Genomic DNA, 17,787 nt, shown 5'->3' on the forward strand with positions numbered 1-17,787 from the left:
TTTAGAATTGGTTGATGGGCTCTGATGTAATTCGACTCCACCAGACTCCCTCAGAAGGTAAGGGGCAGCGGACGGTATCGACTTCCAGGTACTTTTGGTCCATCCTGAGGTTTCCAGAAATTTATCGAGGGAGGACGGTTTGGGATTCCGGGAACGTTTGATCAGTTTCTGACATTTTCTGTCGTTACGTTTCTACGAAATTGGACGTTTCATATACAAGAAAAACATGAATGCAGTTTTCTTTGAGTTGAATCAAATGTCAAAGACCAGTATGGTAAAAGCTTTCAGTTTTCATTAACAGTAAGTTTATTTGCAAATTCATGCGCAAGGGCAAATTGCAACAATGTACACATCATACATATGACTATTCAGAACAAGTGACTATTCTATTCATAATACGATTTAAATTATTTGGGTTTGACCTCTTTTTTGGAAGCTGTAGTTTAATATACATTTATTCCACAATTCTTCCAATCCGCTAGGTCGATTTCCTGAACGAGGCATCAGTGGCGACAATCCTGAAGGGGACGTCATCCTCCGTGCAAGGCCTGGCCGTTGATTGGCTGAACCAGAACCTTTACTACACCGACGCGTACTACAACTGGATCGGGCTGTTCAACACCAACTCCTCCAATCACCACGTAGTCGTGCAGACGGGCTTGGATAGGCCGCAAGGCATCGCCGTGCACCCAAGCCGAGGGTATGTAGCTTGAGTGTGAGACTTTTTAGCTTTCGTCCGCTCCCCACGATCCGCTGCCGGTAGCGGATCGTGGCCGTGGGGAGTGGACGGAAGCTAAAAAGTCTCACACTCATACTAGAGGGTATGAGTTGAATTGAACGTCTTAATCTATAATAGGGTCTTGTGGCGTAACGTCTGAGTGCTCGGCTTAGAACCAAGAGGTTTCAGGCTCGAATCCTGCCATGTCCTTACTTTCTCTAGTTCTGGAGATTCTTTGATACATATTCATATGTATATTTTGCTAATTTGCTAGTATATTCAAATTCCAATTGAGGTAAATTCTAGAACAGAAGATGAAAGTCTTGTGTATTGTGAATGTACATAATATATATCAAAATATTTGGGACTTACACCTGTGTTGTATTCACACGTTCACCTTTAGGCAGATATTCTGGAGTGACCGGGGACGGGAGCCGAAGATCGAAAGTGCGACGCTGTCCGGACAGAACAGGACAGTCCTGGTCAGTACCAACATCCAGGCTCCGCATGGGATGGTCATCGACTATGTCAGAAACAGGTACAGCAATTTGACTGGCTTTTAAAAGAATACTATCACAGAGTTGTTCTTGGCAAAATATCGTAAGTTACAAATGAAGACGATTCCATAATGATTCGTGCTGCACTTAGAAATCAGAGCTTGTACTATCCGTGTACGAACTATCATTCACTTCTAATACAGCTACTTAAAGCCTCGGTCATTTCACCGTTTGATGCCCCTAGGATTAGTTTGTGCCACACGTCGTAGATTTCAAAGGAGATGGATGCAAGTTTTCAACAATCCAAATATTAAGATATTGCACCCTTTTCTCCTCAAAGCTTGGGTGGAAACAAATCATCGTTTGTGGCCAGGGCTTCAATCTAAGTAGGAACAAACAATGCTCAACACTGTTGTTTATTACAGACTTTACTGGGCAGACAGCGGGCTTGACATAATCGGATACTATGACCTGGACAGCGGGACCCGGGGCGTTTACCGCTACTCACCGGGAACCCACTTCTTTGACATTGCGTTTGATGGGGTAGGCGTCTCTTGGTCCATTTACACTGTCTAGCAGCATTTAGATGTAGAACGATGCTTTCCTAAAACTAGAAGCCCAAATACTTCTTCAAAGTCTGAAACCTCCAGTTTCGTATATTGCTTTGATGCATTTCCACCTTTTTCTCTCCCCAAAACAGGCTGGCATTCTAGCTACCGACCAGAGCGGAGACGATCTGCATGTGATAGTGGATGGGGAGGACGTCATCGAAGCGCAGCTCAGAGCCCAGCCGCATGGTGTCGCTTTTTACCACGACAGCAGGCAGGAATGGCAAGAAAGTAAATATGAATTGTGTACTTTACAGCTTGTTGAAGTATTACTTCATAACTAGGACTAAATGAATCAAATGAAAAAAAAATACAGGATAAATATCAGATAACATAGAGTTCATCATTTTAAACTTACCAAATATCATGGAAAAAGTGGAAAATTATGTCTTTCACGGCATACACAAAAGAAGTCAAACCCAGCAGATATACATTTAGTTTTAGACAATTGGTCTTCTAGAATGTACTGTTAAATCATTTTAATTATCCACTTTTATTTAACTCCTTTGTACGTTATTTCTTTGTTTCTATGTGTTTGTTACCAGCAATCAGCCCAAGGGCATGGACTTGACAATATTTAATCTTTACTGCTTCTATTTCCCAGCTGACTGCCAGGTGAACAATGGCGGGTGTCAGCACACCTGTGTGGGAGATGCAGGTGGGCACAGGTGTCTCTGTCTGCTGGGGTATTCTCCGGGAGACGACAATCATACCTGTACTGAAGGTAGGTAAAGATTATAAGTTGGGACATCAAATCTCATATTGTACTTCTCATGAAGACCTCTCACTATGCACTAAATACGGCATTAAAGCTCGCTTAAATTGTGCTTAAAGTTGACCTTATTTATATATAGACCTGCTATATGTGTTTGTAATTATTAACATTACGCGGTCTTGCAATAGGTGCAGTTAGAGCCCTATATTCCTGTTTTCAGGCGCCTTTTAGTAGCTTCAAGGCGTCGTAAATTTTGTTTAAAATCGTCGATTATTTCAAATCTGCTTTGCGCATCTTTTTACTCGTACGTGTGCGGAAAGATGACATTTTTCCACTTGATTCTATCTTCCCATAGATGGTGGACTCCCATCAGTGGCTCTTCTGTTCTCCAGTGACGCGGGGGTGTACTGGTTACGTCATGATCTACCGGACGTTCCAAGTGACGTTTCTGTGTCACTCGGAACTCTGGTTTCCGGTCTGCGAGTCGTGGCCATGGACGTCAACTATGCAGGTAGACTGATGACATTAATACTATTGTTTCATCTAGCCTTGTAGTCAGATCATCGAACTTTATTAATATACTATAAGACCCGTGTACGTTGAGAATGATCACCAAGCTCTGTTTCATCTGGCTTGAACTGTACATTCAGAACACTGAAGGTAACTGTTACAGGCATATACAACAGAGAATTGATGCATGTTAAAGTCACAAATTCAAGTTGTATGTTTCTAGTAATGGTAAGCAAAAACATACACTCAAACAATGTCTTACAACTCACTGCTTCGCTTGTGATAGTAGAGCAGTATATGGGGCAGGTTTGGTCTTCGGATATCAAAGTAGAATTAATTCCGGATTTATGTCTGTGTTTAGGAAAGATGTTATTCTACACACAAGATGTGGCAGACGGCACCCAACGGATCTACAGGTAAGTGTCTGTTTGTCATAGGGATCAACTTATGTTTTCTCTAGAGGCCCTGTTAACACTAGGATGAAATTGTCCGACTTGAACTGAATAGATTGGCAAGCAGCTTTGATCTAACTTTGATCCGGTCATTTTTACCCCAGTTGAACGAAACTGGATTGGGAGCGTTCCCACTGGGGTAAAGTTGACAGGATAGAAGCCGGTCACCAATTTATTTGGCTCGATACGGAAATTTTATCTTAGGCCATGTTGATTTGATTGTATGGATGACATCCTCCGGGAACCCCAAAATTGATGCGCGCATGCGAATAAAAAAAAAGTTTTGCAAAAAAAAAAAGAAATTGTTTTCATTATGAAATCTGCGTGGTCATGAGGGTTGAGCAAATGGCACAGAATATGGTTTGGCGAATAATCTAGTCTTCAAGTTCATTTCTTTACAATTTCGTCTTTTTTCGTTTGATTCTGGCATTCTACGACATTGGTATAGTTTTTATTATTTTTTTTGTAACTTATGGTATATTTTTGCTCAATTTGCAACTGTTTTGTACGATTTACAGTATGGTTGAAAACTTTTTTTTTTTTGGAAACGGCCGAAAATTCATGCGCGCGCGGATGTCATCCATATAATCAAATCAACATGGCCTTAGTTGGAAAAGGGCCCAAAAGAACCTGCAAATGCAGGCATCCACATACACCCGGGCACATCTGTTTCCTGTATAAATACGATAACATGTCATTATCTTCCAAACCAGACACATGATAGTAACTGCTTTGAGGAATGAATACACAATTAAATAATCTTGTCTTTGAAAGTGCTGATCGAAGTCCTTGCCTTTTGTTTTCAGGCGATCCTTAATCCATGGCTCTATCGATGCACCACATTTCATACACGCCGGAGGGAGCAACATTGAAGGTATTACCTTTCTTATATACTACGAGCACATCACACAGAAAATATCTCACTAATATGTATACGTACCTAACTAATGAATGGTACTAGAATTAGAACAAGTAAATCGCTAGTATTTTATATTACATTCACTATTACTTCTAGGTAAGAATTTCAAAGTATGGGGTGGCTGAGCTGTGGGTTTTCGTGTCTGTTTGCCCGATACTCGTAGTTCTAGATTTCTGGCACCTTTAGTGTTGAGCAGTCATTTCAAAGGGAGGTGAAGGTTTATGTATCAAAGTAACGTTAGCTAGTAAACGTACACAACAATATTAAGGTTTTGTTCCTTCCTAGGGATTGCTGTTGATTGGGTGGCATCAAACCTGTACTGGACAGAAAAGTCGCACGGAAACATCCAAGTGTCCAGACTGGACGGCGGTTTCAGGAAGGTCATAGTGTCAGGACTGGACCAGCCGCTAGGTGTCGCTGTGCATCCACGCGAAGGGTTAGTACATGTTGAATTAATACAATAAGTTATGATAAGTGTGGAAGTATCTATACGAGCCATTGGTTTGTGTAGAATAGGAAAGAAAGCGTCGATTGGTTTCCATTATCGCGATTTCTTTTCCGATACTACTATATGAAAACTATCAGTATGTCCGGGATATCAGCCCAATAAGAATTATGTGAATACGACTTTATACGCTCTTTGTATATATTGGAAGAGCCAAGAGAAATATGAAAACGTTAAACCAGCACCCTCGTCCAGTACCCTTTCATATGAGCTATGTTATGCCATCTTCAATGCGCACAGCCCTTACACATCAATCTGATATATTGAATCTTTCCAAAACAAAACAGGTTCCTTTTCTGGACTGAGAGTGGGACCAATCCTAGAGTGGCGAGGGCAACATTAGCTGGTACAGAAACAAGAACCCTGGTGTCCGGCTTCAGTGTTAATCAGCCCAGGGGTCTGGCTATTGACTTCTTGGAGGACAGGTAAAGTTCTTAAATTTTTTTGGTTCATTGCTTACTGTTACGGCATGGAAGTATTGTTTTGGGCGTCAGAGCTGTGAGTTTGTGCGTCTTTTGGTTCGAGCAGAGTAGGTTGACACGTCGTGGGCGGGGAAGATTGACAAACACCACAGAATGACAGGTAGAAAAGTCAGACGGGGGAAATTAAAACGGTCTACAAAAAAAAAGAAGGCTGACAGCATATAGATGGGGGTGAAGATTGACAGGCAAAATGACAGGTAAAAAGGTCAAAGAAAACCAGGTGAAGTCTGGCTAAAATCTTCCATATTTTGTTATTGAAGTAAGTTTCGTTCTATATGATTTCGTGTCTTCCATCTTTAACCATCTATTTTAACACCAAATTTTCAACTAGGATTTACTGGGTGGACGGTTTCCATGGTACCGTCCAATCATGTGACGTCAATGGCGGGAATGTGGTCTCGCATTCGCTAACTGGTGCATTTGACCTTTCTGGGATAACCATCTACAAGGTATAAGGTCATAGCCGTTTTTCGTTCACTATACTTTCTATCATTGTATCTTTTACTATCCTATGCTCACCATATAGACTGAAATTACTATTAGATACTGCATGGCTTAAAATTCATTTGAGAGATTAGGTGCATCGGTGCACCTTGCCTAAGACTTAAAGGTGCTCTATGTAGTTTTTTGCGCAAAAAAATAAAATATTCTGAATCTAACAAATCTTGGTCTTATCATCATTTTCTATTACTTTTCAACACATTTGCGTCATTAAATCACGTTTCTGGCGTATTTTGTTAGCGCAAAAACAGTCCGCTTGATGCGCGCTCAGTGCACAGAAAAATTGATGTACAACATAAGATAAAAGTAATATGTCGGAAAAAACATACCAATATTATTCCATAGCTTACTGTCTTTTTGAATCTTAAAATTCTATAACCAACTTCAAAACTCTAAGTAATACAACAAAAGGCTTAATTATTTTATGGACCTTGAAAGATGAGATGATATAATATGATGTATTCTACAACAGTACTTTTATATAAATAACCATTCACAATAAAGTGCATCTGATGTCAACGTTTTTTTTTCTTCGAACCAACTACTTTTTTATTCTCAGGACTACGTCCTGATGACGGACAGTGACAACCGGCGTTTGGTCATCGGACTGCGTCAGCACGACGGACAGTTCGGCGTACACAGAACGGTCTCCGGACTGGGGACGGAACCGCACAACATCCGGATGTACGACGGCAACGAACAGCTGTCCCATCCAGGTAGAACTAACTACGTGTTCCTTCTTCCCTTGTACCTCAGTTATCTAACTTAGTGCATTTGGCCCATGTGGGGTGTGAATAAGCAATAAAGTTCAATTTTGTCATTGTTATTTATCTTTCATTATCAGGGGAGATTTGGGTTTATTAGCAGTATATCTCCTGGCTTATCCCTTAAATCTCGTTATTCACGTTGCATTAGTTGCACAACTAAAAGCGATAGAAAAATACGTTTCTATTAGCCGAAAAATGTTTGAAAGTATAGTTTTGGTGTGGCGATAATTTAGGCTAGGTTTGTATATTTGGGTTTCATTTGATTGAACGAGTTTTCGTTCTATGATCAAGGATCAGGTTGCTAGGAACGTATAAACCATTAATTGACTTCCTGGAATTTGAAATCTCTTATTTCTTTTTATTTTCTTCACTAGGGCCGTGTGATGAAGACAATGGAGGCTGTGGAGACCTCTGTCTACCAGTCCCAAGTGGAAGGGTTTGCGCGTGTGGAGAAGGGCGCTTCTTACAGCTGGATGGTCGTAACTGCGGACTACATGTGCCGGTACCAGTAACAACGACAACACAAGCACCTGTCGTAACCACAACTACGCGTGAACCAACAACCACTAGTACACAGAGAGCATCTACCACCACCTCTACTACACCACGACCCTCTACCACTACCACGACTACAATACAACCCTCTACCACCACCACTACAGTAACTACACTACAACCCTCTACCACCACCACCACTACTACACAGCAACCCTTTACTACCACCTCTACCACACTACAACTTTCCACTACCACTACTACTACACAACAGCCCACTACTACTACCACTTCTACTACTACACAACAACCCTCTACCACAACCTCCACTACGCTACAACCTTCTACCACCACAACTACTACGCTACAACCCTCTACTACCACCTCTACTACACTACAACCCTCCACCACGACCACTACTACACTACATCCCTCTACCACAACCTCTACTACACTACAACCCTCTACCACCACCACTACTATACAGCAACCCTCTACTACCACCACTACTACGCTACAACCCTCCACCACCTCTACTACACTACAGCCCTCCACTACAACAACCTCTACTACACTACAGCCCACTACTACAACCACTACTACACAACAGCCCTCTACTACTACCTCTACTACACCACAACCACCCACCACTTCTACTACACGACAACCCTCCACTTCTACCAGTACTATGACACTACAACCAAGCAGAGCCTCAACAGTCAGCCCACCGACATTCGAAAACACGTGCCCGAATGGCCAGTCTTTGAGCTTCGACCTATCGGCCGATGGACGGGTTTTTATCAACCTAACCCTCACAGCAACCGACGGAGAAGGAACGCCGCTCCAGGTCGAGGGAAGCGTAAGTCTGCCGGGCTATGTGGACTACGAACCCGGAAGGCAACACTGGTCGTTTCAGGCTGTGGACAGATGGGGAAGGACAGCGACATGCTCCTTCGATGTGACCATATTAGGTGATTGATTTAACTAGTAGATTTGAGAAAGGTCTGATCATCATTCGTATCCACCAGACCCCTTTGCAGGCTGAATAAGGTAGTAGAAATCGGCCTAAAAAGAAGCTGGCCAGGGGAGTTGACCTGCCATAGAGGGTCCACTCTGCCTACATTCTACTTTTTATTCAGCCTGCAAAGGAGTCTGGTGGATACTAAATCATCATCATCATCTGTCTTTAAACATGATGTTCTTTCCATGTGATTATGAAACACAGGCCTTTTATTAAGATTAAACTATTGAAAATGAAAGGTTATTATTTTACATTTTTGTGTGTTTTATGTCTCATTTAAAAACATCTTATTGTTCAACTCTGTAGATTCCCATCCACCAACCATCCACAACTGCCCGGGCAACATCACCATGGCAACAACTACCGATGGCGTCACAGTCACGTGGGATGCACCCACAGCCGCGGACAACTCCGGGCGTGACGTCAAACTGACCGCCAGCAAAGACCCCGGATCGAGATTTTACTTCGCAGACCCGCAGAACATAGTGACGTATACAGCACGTGACGTCGCAGGGAACACAGCAACGTGTGATTTCTGGATAATACTGAAAAGTGAGTTCTTTATGGTTAAAACGACGTTTCTAATTCTGGGTAGGGAAGTATTGTTTTGAGTGACAGTTTGTACAGTGTCGGTTTGTATGTTTCTTGTCACACCGATTGGTGACGGGTGCATGAATGGTAGGAAGTGGTTTTGACAGTTGATTGTCAGGTCCTATTTAAAAGTGACGCGGCAAATCAAGAGGGTAATATGTGCAATGATTCAGAAAGTGTTGTAATACCGCGATTAGATTACAGCATACCATCTTTCAGCAGTTTCAATGCATCCATAAAAAGAAAAAAAACTTGCAGAAAGTCTGAAATCTCCGAATTTTATAACACATGAATATAGTTTGGAATGATCCTAAAAGACGTGTTTTGTTTTGAATAGTCACTTTCACAGTAAAGACAAAAGGGTTTTGACTAGGTAATATCATGAAGGTAGAAGAGATACTTAAATATTGTTTCCATTTTCAGGTGCTTCTTCGACATGCTCTGAGAGCGACTTACCGACTGTCACAAACGGCTACTTCGGTGCGTGTTCTGTCTCTAACGGGGTGAAGTCCTGTCCTGTCGTCTGCAACGACTCTAACAACCGCCTGACCCCGTCCTCGCGCGTAATCAGGTGCCAACCGGATGGACGGTGGGAGAGCGGAGTTTATATTTGCAGCAGTGAGTATCATATCTGTTATTATCGTAGTCAAAACGGTGCCTATTTAGTTCTATGCATGAATGGGTTAGGGGGAGGATCAGGCACGGTTTTGGATAGTACTAGTATCCAGGAACGTAGGTCGTGTTGTACCCATAACCGATATTTCAGCACTAGGGACAGGGACACTTTTCCATTATTTCCGCTTGACAGTCTCTTTCGTATCCAGAGCCGTGCCTATCTATCTAGTTCTATGCATGAATGTGTTAGGTTGAGAATCAGGCACGGTTTTGGATAGTCTCCGCGTATCAAAGCCTAGATTTGCCCCAGGCACGGTTCTGGATATGTTCGCGGATATGTTAGCATGGTTCTGCACATATCCAGAACCATGCCTGAGCATCATCATCATCATTCACTATTTTTCTGCATGGATCTGGATAAAGCACGGTTATGAGTACAACAGTCAATCCTATTGGGACAGTTTGGACTCAGCATGTTTAGTGAGATACATGTCAACAAGAACATGTCAAGTTATGCTGACCACCAATGCCGGAGACAAAGATAAGCAGAAACTTACAGACACACCCAAAATATAGTCTCCACCAGACTTCTTCTGCGGGCTGAATAAGTCGTAGAAATCGGCCAGAGAAGCTCCATTTGTTCTCGGCGGGCATTTAATACCCTTTTTTAGGCCGATTTCTACGATTTATTCAGCCCGCAGAAGAAGTCTGGTGGAGACTACCCAAAACAGTACCTCTCGTTTCACGGAAATAACAGTGTTGTTTTTCACGTTTTAACAGGAGGACGTTCGCCGCTGAGCGTCTCCAGTTCTGCCAGCTTCAGCATCACGACTGCGCCCTGCCACGATGACGCAGAGTTTCTTCACACCGTCACGTCCAACATGGTGGACCACTTCGGCCAAACGGGCGTCTGCTGGTCCGCCAGCCGAAACTCCGTACCCCTCTGCGAGACCGGTAACGACGGGACCTTCCCAAACATCAGGCTATCGTGTCGTCAGAACAACGTTAACTCTCGCAAGCGGCGAGATTTGGCAGCCAACTCTCGCGGGCGGCGAGATTTTGCAACCAACTCTCGCCGCCCGCCGTCAGGGGTGAGCTTGCTCACATCTCGCGAGAGTTCAGAATCTATCATACATCTGACGCCAGATAATTTGTCCAATCGGGCTCTACGCGACGTCGGAGGTCAATTTCTCAAAATCTCTAAAGAAGCAGAACACTCGGTTGAGAACATTGTTGTCAAAAATCCGGCAGGAAATTCACAAAGTCGACGTGTGAAGCGGGAGGAAGGCGGTATAGACGTTTTGTTGGAGATGAAAATCAACATGGCGGCCGGTGACGTCAGCAGTATTCACCAGGCCGAGGAGCGACTGCAAAACGTCATCGATGACGTCAGGAGAAGAGTGGTCACCGGTGACGTAGTCGTCCGCGTCAATGACGTCACCTACACCGCTGACGCTGACTCCTTCTCGTCTACAGATATAACCGTAGACTGTCCAAAAGACACCGAGAAAAAAGGGAACTTGTGTGGTAAGTCTTTTTGTGTGGTTTTCTTGCAACTTTAACGTGGTAACCCTTTTTTTTGCATCCGATATTCGTCCACACCACCACCCCGCACAGGTAAATGAGTCAAAAAAGTCCAATTCAAGGACGTTTTGGTATTTACGACGCATTTACATGTAAGCTGCTGATAGGCAACTGAAAACCTAACAAAATATAGAATCTATACCTACCTACTGCATAGTAATGACCATCTTTGCGTTGTCTCCACCAGACTTCTTTTGCAGGCTGAATAATAGTAGAAATCGACGTAAAAATGCAAATTGGACCCTCTCTAGTGGAGTCTAGTGGAGACTAATATTTACATAACCTAAGAAAGGTTCGTAGATACATAAATGGAAAAAGAAAGACGTCTAATATACAGCTTTTTGTGCCGTCCTTAATTCCACAGTTGAGAAAGATGAGCCGGACGGTGGTCTGTCTACCACCACCTGGATCGGGATAGGAGCTGGTGCCGCCGCCGCCTGTGTCCTCATCATCATCGCTATCGTGATAATCTGGCGCAGAGGGAGCAAATTCCAGACCCCAACACGGAGACACTCGCAGCTCAATACCTTCCACAACCCAGCCTTCGCTGACCCTATATATGACGGTATGTTATCATGTACATGTATTTTACCAACTAACAGTGGCGTCGGTAGCGCAACGGTTAGAGCGTTGGACTCAGAACCAATAGGTCCCTGGTTCGATACTCACCATGCCCCGACGTTGTGCCCTTGGGAAAGGGGAAAGGCACTTTACATAACTTCCCTACCTGACGGTGGAGTGACACCCACCGAGCCCCTTAGACTAATCTGTCTAAATGTGTGCCACAAACACAATACGGCTTTGGTGTGTCAACATCTACACATTTACCACCGAGAGCCATTTTTAATGAGCTAACGTCGACTATAGCTTATATAGCTTTAATATGACTCGTCGGATTGATATAACATGTCAAACTTAATGTCTACAATTACAGTGATTAAAGACAAGCCGATGGTTGCACGAAACGAGTATGCGGAAAACCCCGGACCGTTAGGAGACGACGGCGGCTACGAGATTCCCCCCGCAGCGCGAGCGCCACCTACCACCTTTATGGCGAACTACAACCAGGAACGGGATCGCCTGCAGAACGATGCAGATGTCGACCACGACTACAGCTACCCAAATAAGGAAAGCGGACCGTACCAAGCACTAGGCGGCACGTTTCAGCGCCACCACGAGTACCAGAGCCTGGCCGGGATTGGTCAGAGGCGACAGCATCCTGGGAACGAGAGCGACGGGAGAGCCAATCAGCAGCGTCAGACCAACGTCGTTCCCATGGCAACAGGGCCTGTAAACAACAACAGCGACCAGGCAGTAACTTTCAACTGGGGACGCTGAGCAGGACATATCAAAGACAGAGATTTTTAAAAACAAACTTTATACAACTGCGATTTTACTTCTAAACTGCTACAGTTAAAACTACGGACGCTAAGCAGAATATCATGAGTCAAAGGAACTTATAAAACTTAATACAACCGCGCTTCAAAACTGATACAGTAAAAACTGAGAATGCTACGCAGATGCAGAGAATACCAAAGAAAGATTACAAAATCTATATGTAACTGCGCTTTTATTAAATTACCATGATTGAGACAAATATACCTTTTGCTTCCAATGCATTAAGAGCATTGTAAAAATGCATCACTTAGATACCCACAAGATTAATATGCATCAGACGGGGATCCTATCAATATAAATTTGGTATTTCAAAACATGTATAAGTTATAGATTTGATAAATATTTAACGTGATGTAGGAATTGACTTCTATCAAAATTGCGACAACGGGTGTGTAACTAGCTAGCTTACTATTGACTATTAACAACATAAACATTGACAATATGTCTTAACTCCATGACAATATGTCTTTACAATATGTCTTTGCTTTGTAAAATAAATGCTTGTTCAAAAACTGCCAGTTGTTAGAAGTGTAAGTTGTACGTAGGCGCCGGATTTGTACTCCCTTTTTGTGACGTCCTGTAAGGTCGGCTAGCTACCCACTTGGCCATTAAACCGGTTGCAACGGCCAGGTGGGTAGAGTGCTCGCCTTGTATTCCGTAGGTCGTGAGTTCAATCAGTCATTCCAAAGACTTTAAAAATGACCCCGGTCATGCGAAAGACTTTAAAAATGACCCCGGTGATGCCAAAGACTTTAAAAATGACCCCGGTCATGCCAAAGACTTTAAAAATGACCCCGGTCATGCCAAAGACTTTAAAATGACCCCGGTCATGCCAAAGACTTTAAAAATGACCCCGGTCATGCCAAAGACTTTAAAAATGACCCCGGTCATGCCAAAGACTTTAAAAATGACCCCGGTCATGCCAAAGACTTTAAAAATGGTACATACTGCTTTCTTTGCTTAGCACTCATGCATCAGCACTTGGGAAAGAATATGGGAGTTAAACACACACAACTACATGTACCCCCGCTGTAGTGACTGCACACCTGTGTGGCCCAAGGACTACGAAACAGAGATGGGCGCCGCCATTCTACCGGTTGCGGAGGGGGGGGCTTTAACTTTAAGGTCGGCTAGGGTCTCTATTTCCCAGGCACAGGTGCGTGACATACGAAAACTTGTTGACACGAACAGGTACAGGTAAGATATGGTAGGTGCTCGAGAATTCACCTGTGTGCTTTGGGTCACGCAAACCACCAATAACACAGCAGAAGTTTGATACCCACACCCCCTCCCCTACAGCGGATGGGCCTAGAAAAATTAATGTTGTGTTTCAGGTTTGTCCTGAAAAACGTATGGCATATCGCGATAGGTATGGATTCTCTTACCTTTGGTTAGATTTCTGCTGAAGATTGAAATTTAGATGTCAAATTGAACATTAATGGCCAAATCCCAGAAATGCTAGGGTCACCAGATATTTGCTAGGGTCGTGGGGAAACAACAAACACAAAATGTTTTTCCTAGGCCTTGGTACAAAACACGTGACACGCAGAGCTTTCTCGGTAAACAAGACGGACTGAAGTTCAACAGCTTCAATTTGTGTTAGATTCGCGCATTTTATGAACAGTTGCACCGCCATGGAAGTCAAACGTAGCTCCAGGTGTGCCCACTTTACAGGGTTCCTGTGTTTTCTTCTGTTTCAAGGTAAGTACCGATAGAATACAGGGTTGAATCTATGGGGAAGTTCTTACAAGGAAGTACATTCCTGAAAAATCGCCATCCATGACACTTGGTCTGTTAGGATGTCACAAGGTGTCAAGATAGTGAACTTTCTCTCAGCTATATTGTATGATGTTGTACTCCTTCGACAGAAATATACTTGTTCGTTCGGAAACGTGTCGTACGATCGTCGTACGATTAAAAAATTCTTGTGATACTTGTACATGCATGTGTTGGCGAAAGACCATCCATGAGTCACTGTTAACACAGATAAGAGCCAAAATAGTGTGCTTCCTCAATGCTACATTGTATATATATATATATTAAGTTTTACTCAAGTTTTCGACAGAGCCTTGTTCAATAGAAGTGAAACGTATTGGAATCTTGACCCCTATGTTTCTCACGAAAAACAAAACAAAACAACTCATTATATTACATTAGTGTTGAGAAGGCCTTTGTTGTTTTTACCTACAATGCAAGTCTGAAAAGTCACGTCTAGACGTCTAGATGAATTCAGTCGGTTTCCCAAAACAAATTGTACGTCAATGTTTAGGCTCTAACTATAACAATCTTAAATTTGAAGTCTTTATGTATTTGCTTTATGTGTGTACATGTTTATGTTGCACCGTGTGCATGTGTGTGTGTGTGTGTCACGGTGTGTTGTGTGTGTGTCTGTGTTTGTGTATGTGTGTGTGTGTGTGTGTCTGTGTGTGCATGTGCGTGTGCGTGTTTGTGTGTGTGCATGTGCGCGCGCGTGTGTGTGCGTGCGTGTGTGTGGACTGCGCTACAATCATGTGCTGCAATTGTATCAAAAAAGAACAATCACCTCAAGACGTGTTTACAGCAAGGCATTGCTAGGCTAGCGGAAAGAGACGATTTGTTTTCAATAGCACATACAAATCATCTGACACTAAATAAACACTTAACATGTACAGTCACGCACTTTGTACTACGGAATACCTCTGTAGGCATGATTGCTTTACCGTGGCCACTAGTGCCTGTTTCACGTTAAAAAGAAGACTGACACTGAGTTTGTATAGTACAGTAAACTGTCATTATCTAGACTTCGGGGTTGCGAAGAAACTTTTAAATAGCCTGGGTGCCATCCGATTTGTTCGGGGTTGCCGTAACAAAAGAAAAGGCTAGAAAAAAATCGCCTGGGAACGGTTATATCTTTTCGGGGTTTCCGTTACAAATTGGATGGCACCCAGGCTAACTTTTAAAGTTATCCAAATCAAATTCAGCTAGGGCAGTAGATCTACAACTTGATGTTCAAAGTCAATTTTCTGGTCATGTTTTAATGTAGTAAGCTGAATCAACTCTTTATCATAGCAGTGTGTGGAAAATATGCGAAGTCGCTGATGAAATACAGTTGAATTGTTTCGTGCTTGGCTAGCTGATTGTACATGTAGCTACTTACCGGTGCCAAAATTAAGGCATTCCTCGCGGAGCTTGTTTTATGGCTGTTTCAAATGCTTTCATGATGATGAAAATGTGCTAAAATGTTGTAATTTTGTGTATTTGGTAACTTTTTTGGTGACCATTAGCTGAATATGATGTACACGGAGATTTAATTAATATCATACATAGAAATTAAATTCTATTCTTTTTTTTTTTTCAATTCCACAACAGTTTCTTGCGGGAATTCGAATAGCTTCATTCTAGTCGCCGACAGGTTGCTGAAAGGAATTTATCAAGTTGACGTCACATCCGGTTTGAATGTGTCACTTCCGCTTGGGGAACTTCCGGATCCGTCTGGCCTTGACTATGATCACGTGACGGATCTCGTGTACTGGTCTGACGTATCAGAGGGTAAAATAATGCGAGCAAAACGAGACGGGGCGAACGTGGAGGTTGTTGCTGAAAATGGTGTCATCTGTGAGTATAGATGAAACAACTTCTTATATTACATCAATTGTATAGTCTCTATAATATTGTATCATATATAATATAGTACGGTATAGTATTACACTATACAGTCTATCTATTATACCTTAATTACACAGTGCACATTCCTTGCGACCTAAAAGTATATGCTTTCATCCAGCGCTTACCGGACCACAGCCGTGTCAATCAAATGAAACCAAATCTCCGCCCAGTCACTTCCAACCTTCGTTGCTCATTATAAGATACATGTACATACAAACTCGAGCCACCAAATACAACACTTCCGTCCCGGAAATAACAAAAAAGGCTGTGAAATGTAAACTATGGTATATATTTAATAGATAATGTTATTTATTTATTATGCCCTACCTTAACTGTTTATCATCGCTTCTATGTTACATTAATGTATGTATTTGGTGTGCATGTGATCAGCATACTCGCTGCCTAGTGCACAGTTTCGAATAGATAAATTAAAAAAATAGAAATAAAATACAAAGAATCATTCGGATAGTGGGGACGGGGGACGTGTGGCGCAACGGCAGCGTGCGCGACTCGGAATCAAGAGGTCCCGGGTTCGAGTCCTGACATGCCACCGATCTTGGGAAAGGCACTTTACACGACTTTCCCCACTTGACTCAAGTGAAAATGAGTATTGTCTGTCCAGTATTCGTTTCTATGTGCCGGACACAACATCAGCAACAGCTGCCTCTGTTCCGCGTGTATTGCACTGTTGCAATTTCAATAAATAAATAAATAAATACATGTACAAAGAAAAGTTAATGTGAGTTTTTGTCTGACATCCCAGCTCCAACTGACGTCGCCCTTGACCTTGCCGGAGGGAACATCTACTGGACGGACAGTGGGTCCTACGTCATCCGAGTTGCCCGGATGGACGGCGAATACTCCAGGGTCATCGTCCGAGAGGGCGAACCGATAACCGCCCAGCCCCAGGGAATAGCGCTGGACCCCGAGAACGGGTATGGGCTTATTTTTTTTGGCGACGTCTCAGGGAGGAGCCTAATGGTACAGTATTGTGTGCAGTTTGCAAGAACTCTAGGAATGGTACAGGCATTTTGTCCACAGGAATGGAATGTCCACAGGCATGTCTCTGACCCACATCTATGCCCACATTCCTGGAAACCCTTGGCCCTACTTTCTGTAACCCCGGGGCTCGTTCACTATACACTCAGGGGAGGAGTGTACTGTATCTGTCTAGACTTAACACAGGCACCAAGTCTTCCTCAAAATCATGAAATGATGGCAGTGCCATGCAAACAATAACCCTAACAGCAACCACTGTCGCCATGGCAATGTAAGTTTTCATTGCCAGTCTTGTTTTCTATTTCAACATTTATTACAAGACACACTCATGCATTTTCAACTTATATTTATGCCACCACCAACGCAGACAAAGGCGAGCATGAAAGAACAACAGACATACTCATTTTCACCTGTGAGTTAAGTTAGGAAATTCGTGTAAAGTGCTTTTCCCAAGCGCACAAGATAAGTAGAACGGTGGGATTCGAACCCCGGACCTCTTGATTCGGAGCCGAACGCTTTGTCGTCACGCACGACCACATATGGGCCTATTTGCATTAGCTATCTACAAGTGGGCTGTAAAAATCTTCAAGGACCTCCACTTCATAGCTTTCTGTTGGTTGCTATAGTCCTTCTAAAGTTTACATGACCTAAAGTATTGTGTTGTGTTGTATTTTATTTATTGACATTTCATTGCTTGGGCCAAGGCATGACTGAGTTTGTGAGTGTGTGTGTGTGTGTGTGTGTGTGTGTGTGTGGGTGGGGGGG

The 17,787-nt window shown here is 43.0% G+C and overlaps 3 protein-coding genes across 3 annotated transcripts in view; all 3 read left to right on the plus strand.

Moving 5' to 3' along the window:
• The first annotated feature begins 226 nt into the window (after positions 1 to 226).
• Positions 227 to 8,148, plus strand: LOC109480901 (low-density lipoprotein receptor-related protein 5-like). Its single transcript, XM_019783257.1, has 14 exons — positions 227 to 274; positions 483 to 700; positions 1,122 to 1,256; positions 1,641 to 1,758; positions 1,916 to 2,054; positions 2,428 to 2,547; positions 2,894 to 3,049; positions 3,410 to 3,464; positions 4,307 to 4,374; positions 4,705 to 4,855; positions 5,212 to 5,349; positions 5,738 to 5,855; positions 6,467 to 6,623; positions 7,049 to 8,148. The coding sequence occupies exons 1-14, from the start codon at positions 227 to 229 to the stop codon at positions 8,146 to 8,148; spliced, it is 2,721 nt and encodes a 906-aa protein (XP_019638816.1).
• Positions 8,149 to 8,540: 392 nt separating this feature from the next.
• LOC109480903 lies at positions 8,541 to 12,888 on the plus strand. The gene is made up of 5 exons (XM_019783269.1): positions 8,541 to 8,742; positions 9,205 to 9,399; positions 10,177 to 10,923; positions 11,345 to 11,545; positions 11,915 to 12,888. Exons 1-5 carry the CDS (start codon positions 8,541 to 8,543, stop codon positions 12,316 to 12,318), a joined length of 1,749 nt encoding a protein of 582 aa, XP_019638828.1. The 3' UTR covers positions 12,319 to 12,888.
• Positions 12,889 to 13,879: 991 nt separating this feature from the next.
• The window catches only part of LOC109481607 (low-density lipoprotein receptor-related protein 6-like), an 11,580-nt gene continuing 7,672 nt past the window's right edge, over positions 13,880 to 17,787 (plus strand). The window contains exons 1-3 of the mRNA XM_019784193.1: positions 13,880 to 14,079; positions 15,727 to 15,972; positions 16,787 to 16,958. Of these exons, the coding sequence (XP_019639752.1) occupies positions 13,995 to 14,079; positions 15,727 to 15,972; positions 16,787 to 16,958 (503 nt within the window). The 5' untranslated portion in view covers positions 13,880 to 13,994. The remainder of the gene's footprint in view (positions 14,080 to 15,726; positions 15,973 to 16,786; positions 16,959 to 17,787) is intronic.

The sequence above is a fragment of the Branchiostoma belcheri genome, unplaced genomic scaffold (assembly GCF_001625305.1).
Source record: "Branchiostoma belcheri isolate BF01 breed outbred unplaced genomic scaffold, Haploidv18h27 scaffold109, whole genome shotgun sequence".
Lineage (NCBI taxonomy): Eukaryota > Metazoa > Chordata > Leptocardii > Amphioxiformes > Branchiostomatidae > Branchiostoma > Branchiostoma belcheri.

What these genes read in the sequence shown, in the direction of transcription:
- LOC109480901 (XM_019783257.1), top strand. Translation starts at nt 227, where the DNA reads ATGAATGCAGTTTTCTTTGAGTTGAATCAAATGTCAAAGACCAGTATG. An exon ending in ATCGACTATGTCAGAAACAG is followed by an intron (nt 1,257 to 1,640) that starts GTACAGCAATTT and finishes TGTTTATTACAG; the next exon opens with ACTTTACTGGGCAGACAGCG. An exon ending in CGGAGGGAGCAACATTGAAG is followed by an intron (nt 4,375 to 4,704) that starts GTATTACCTTTC and finishes GTTCCTTCCTAG; the next exon opens with GGATTGCTGTTGATTGGGTG.
- LOC109480903 (XM_019783269.1), top strand. Translation starts at nt 8,541, where the DNA reads ATGGCAACAACTACCGATGGCGTCACAGTCACGTGGGATGCACCCACA. An exon ending in TTTCTGGATAATACTGAAAA is followed by an intron (nt 8,743 to 9,204) that starts GTGAGTTCTTTA and finishes TTCCATTTTCAG; the next exon opens with GTGCTTCTTCGACATGCTCT. An exon ending in CGCTGACCCTATATATGACG is followed by an intron (nt 11,546 to 11,914) that starts GTATGTTATCAT and finishes CTACAATTACAG; the next exon opens with TGATTAAAGACAAGCCGATG.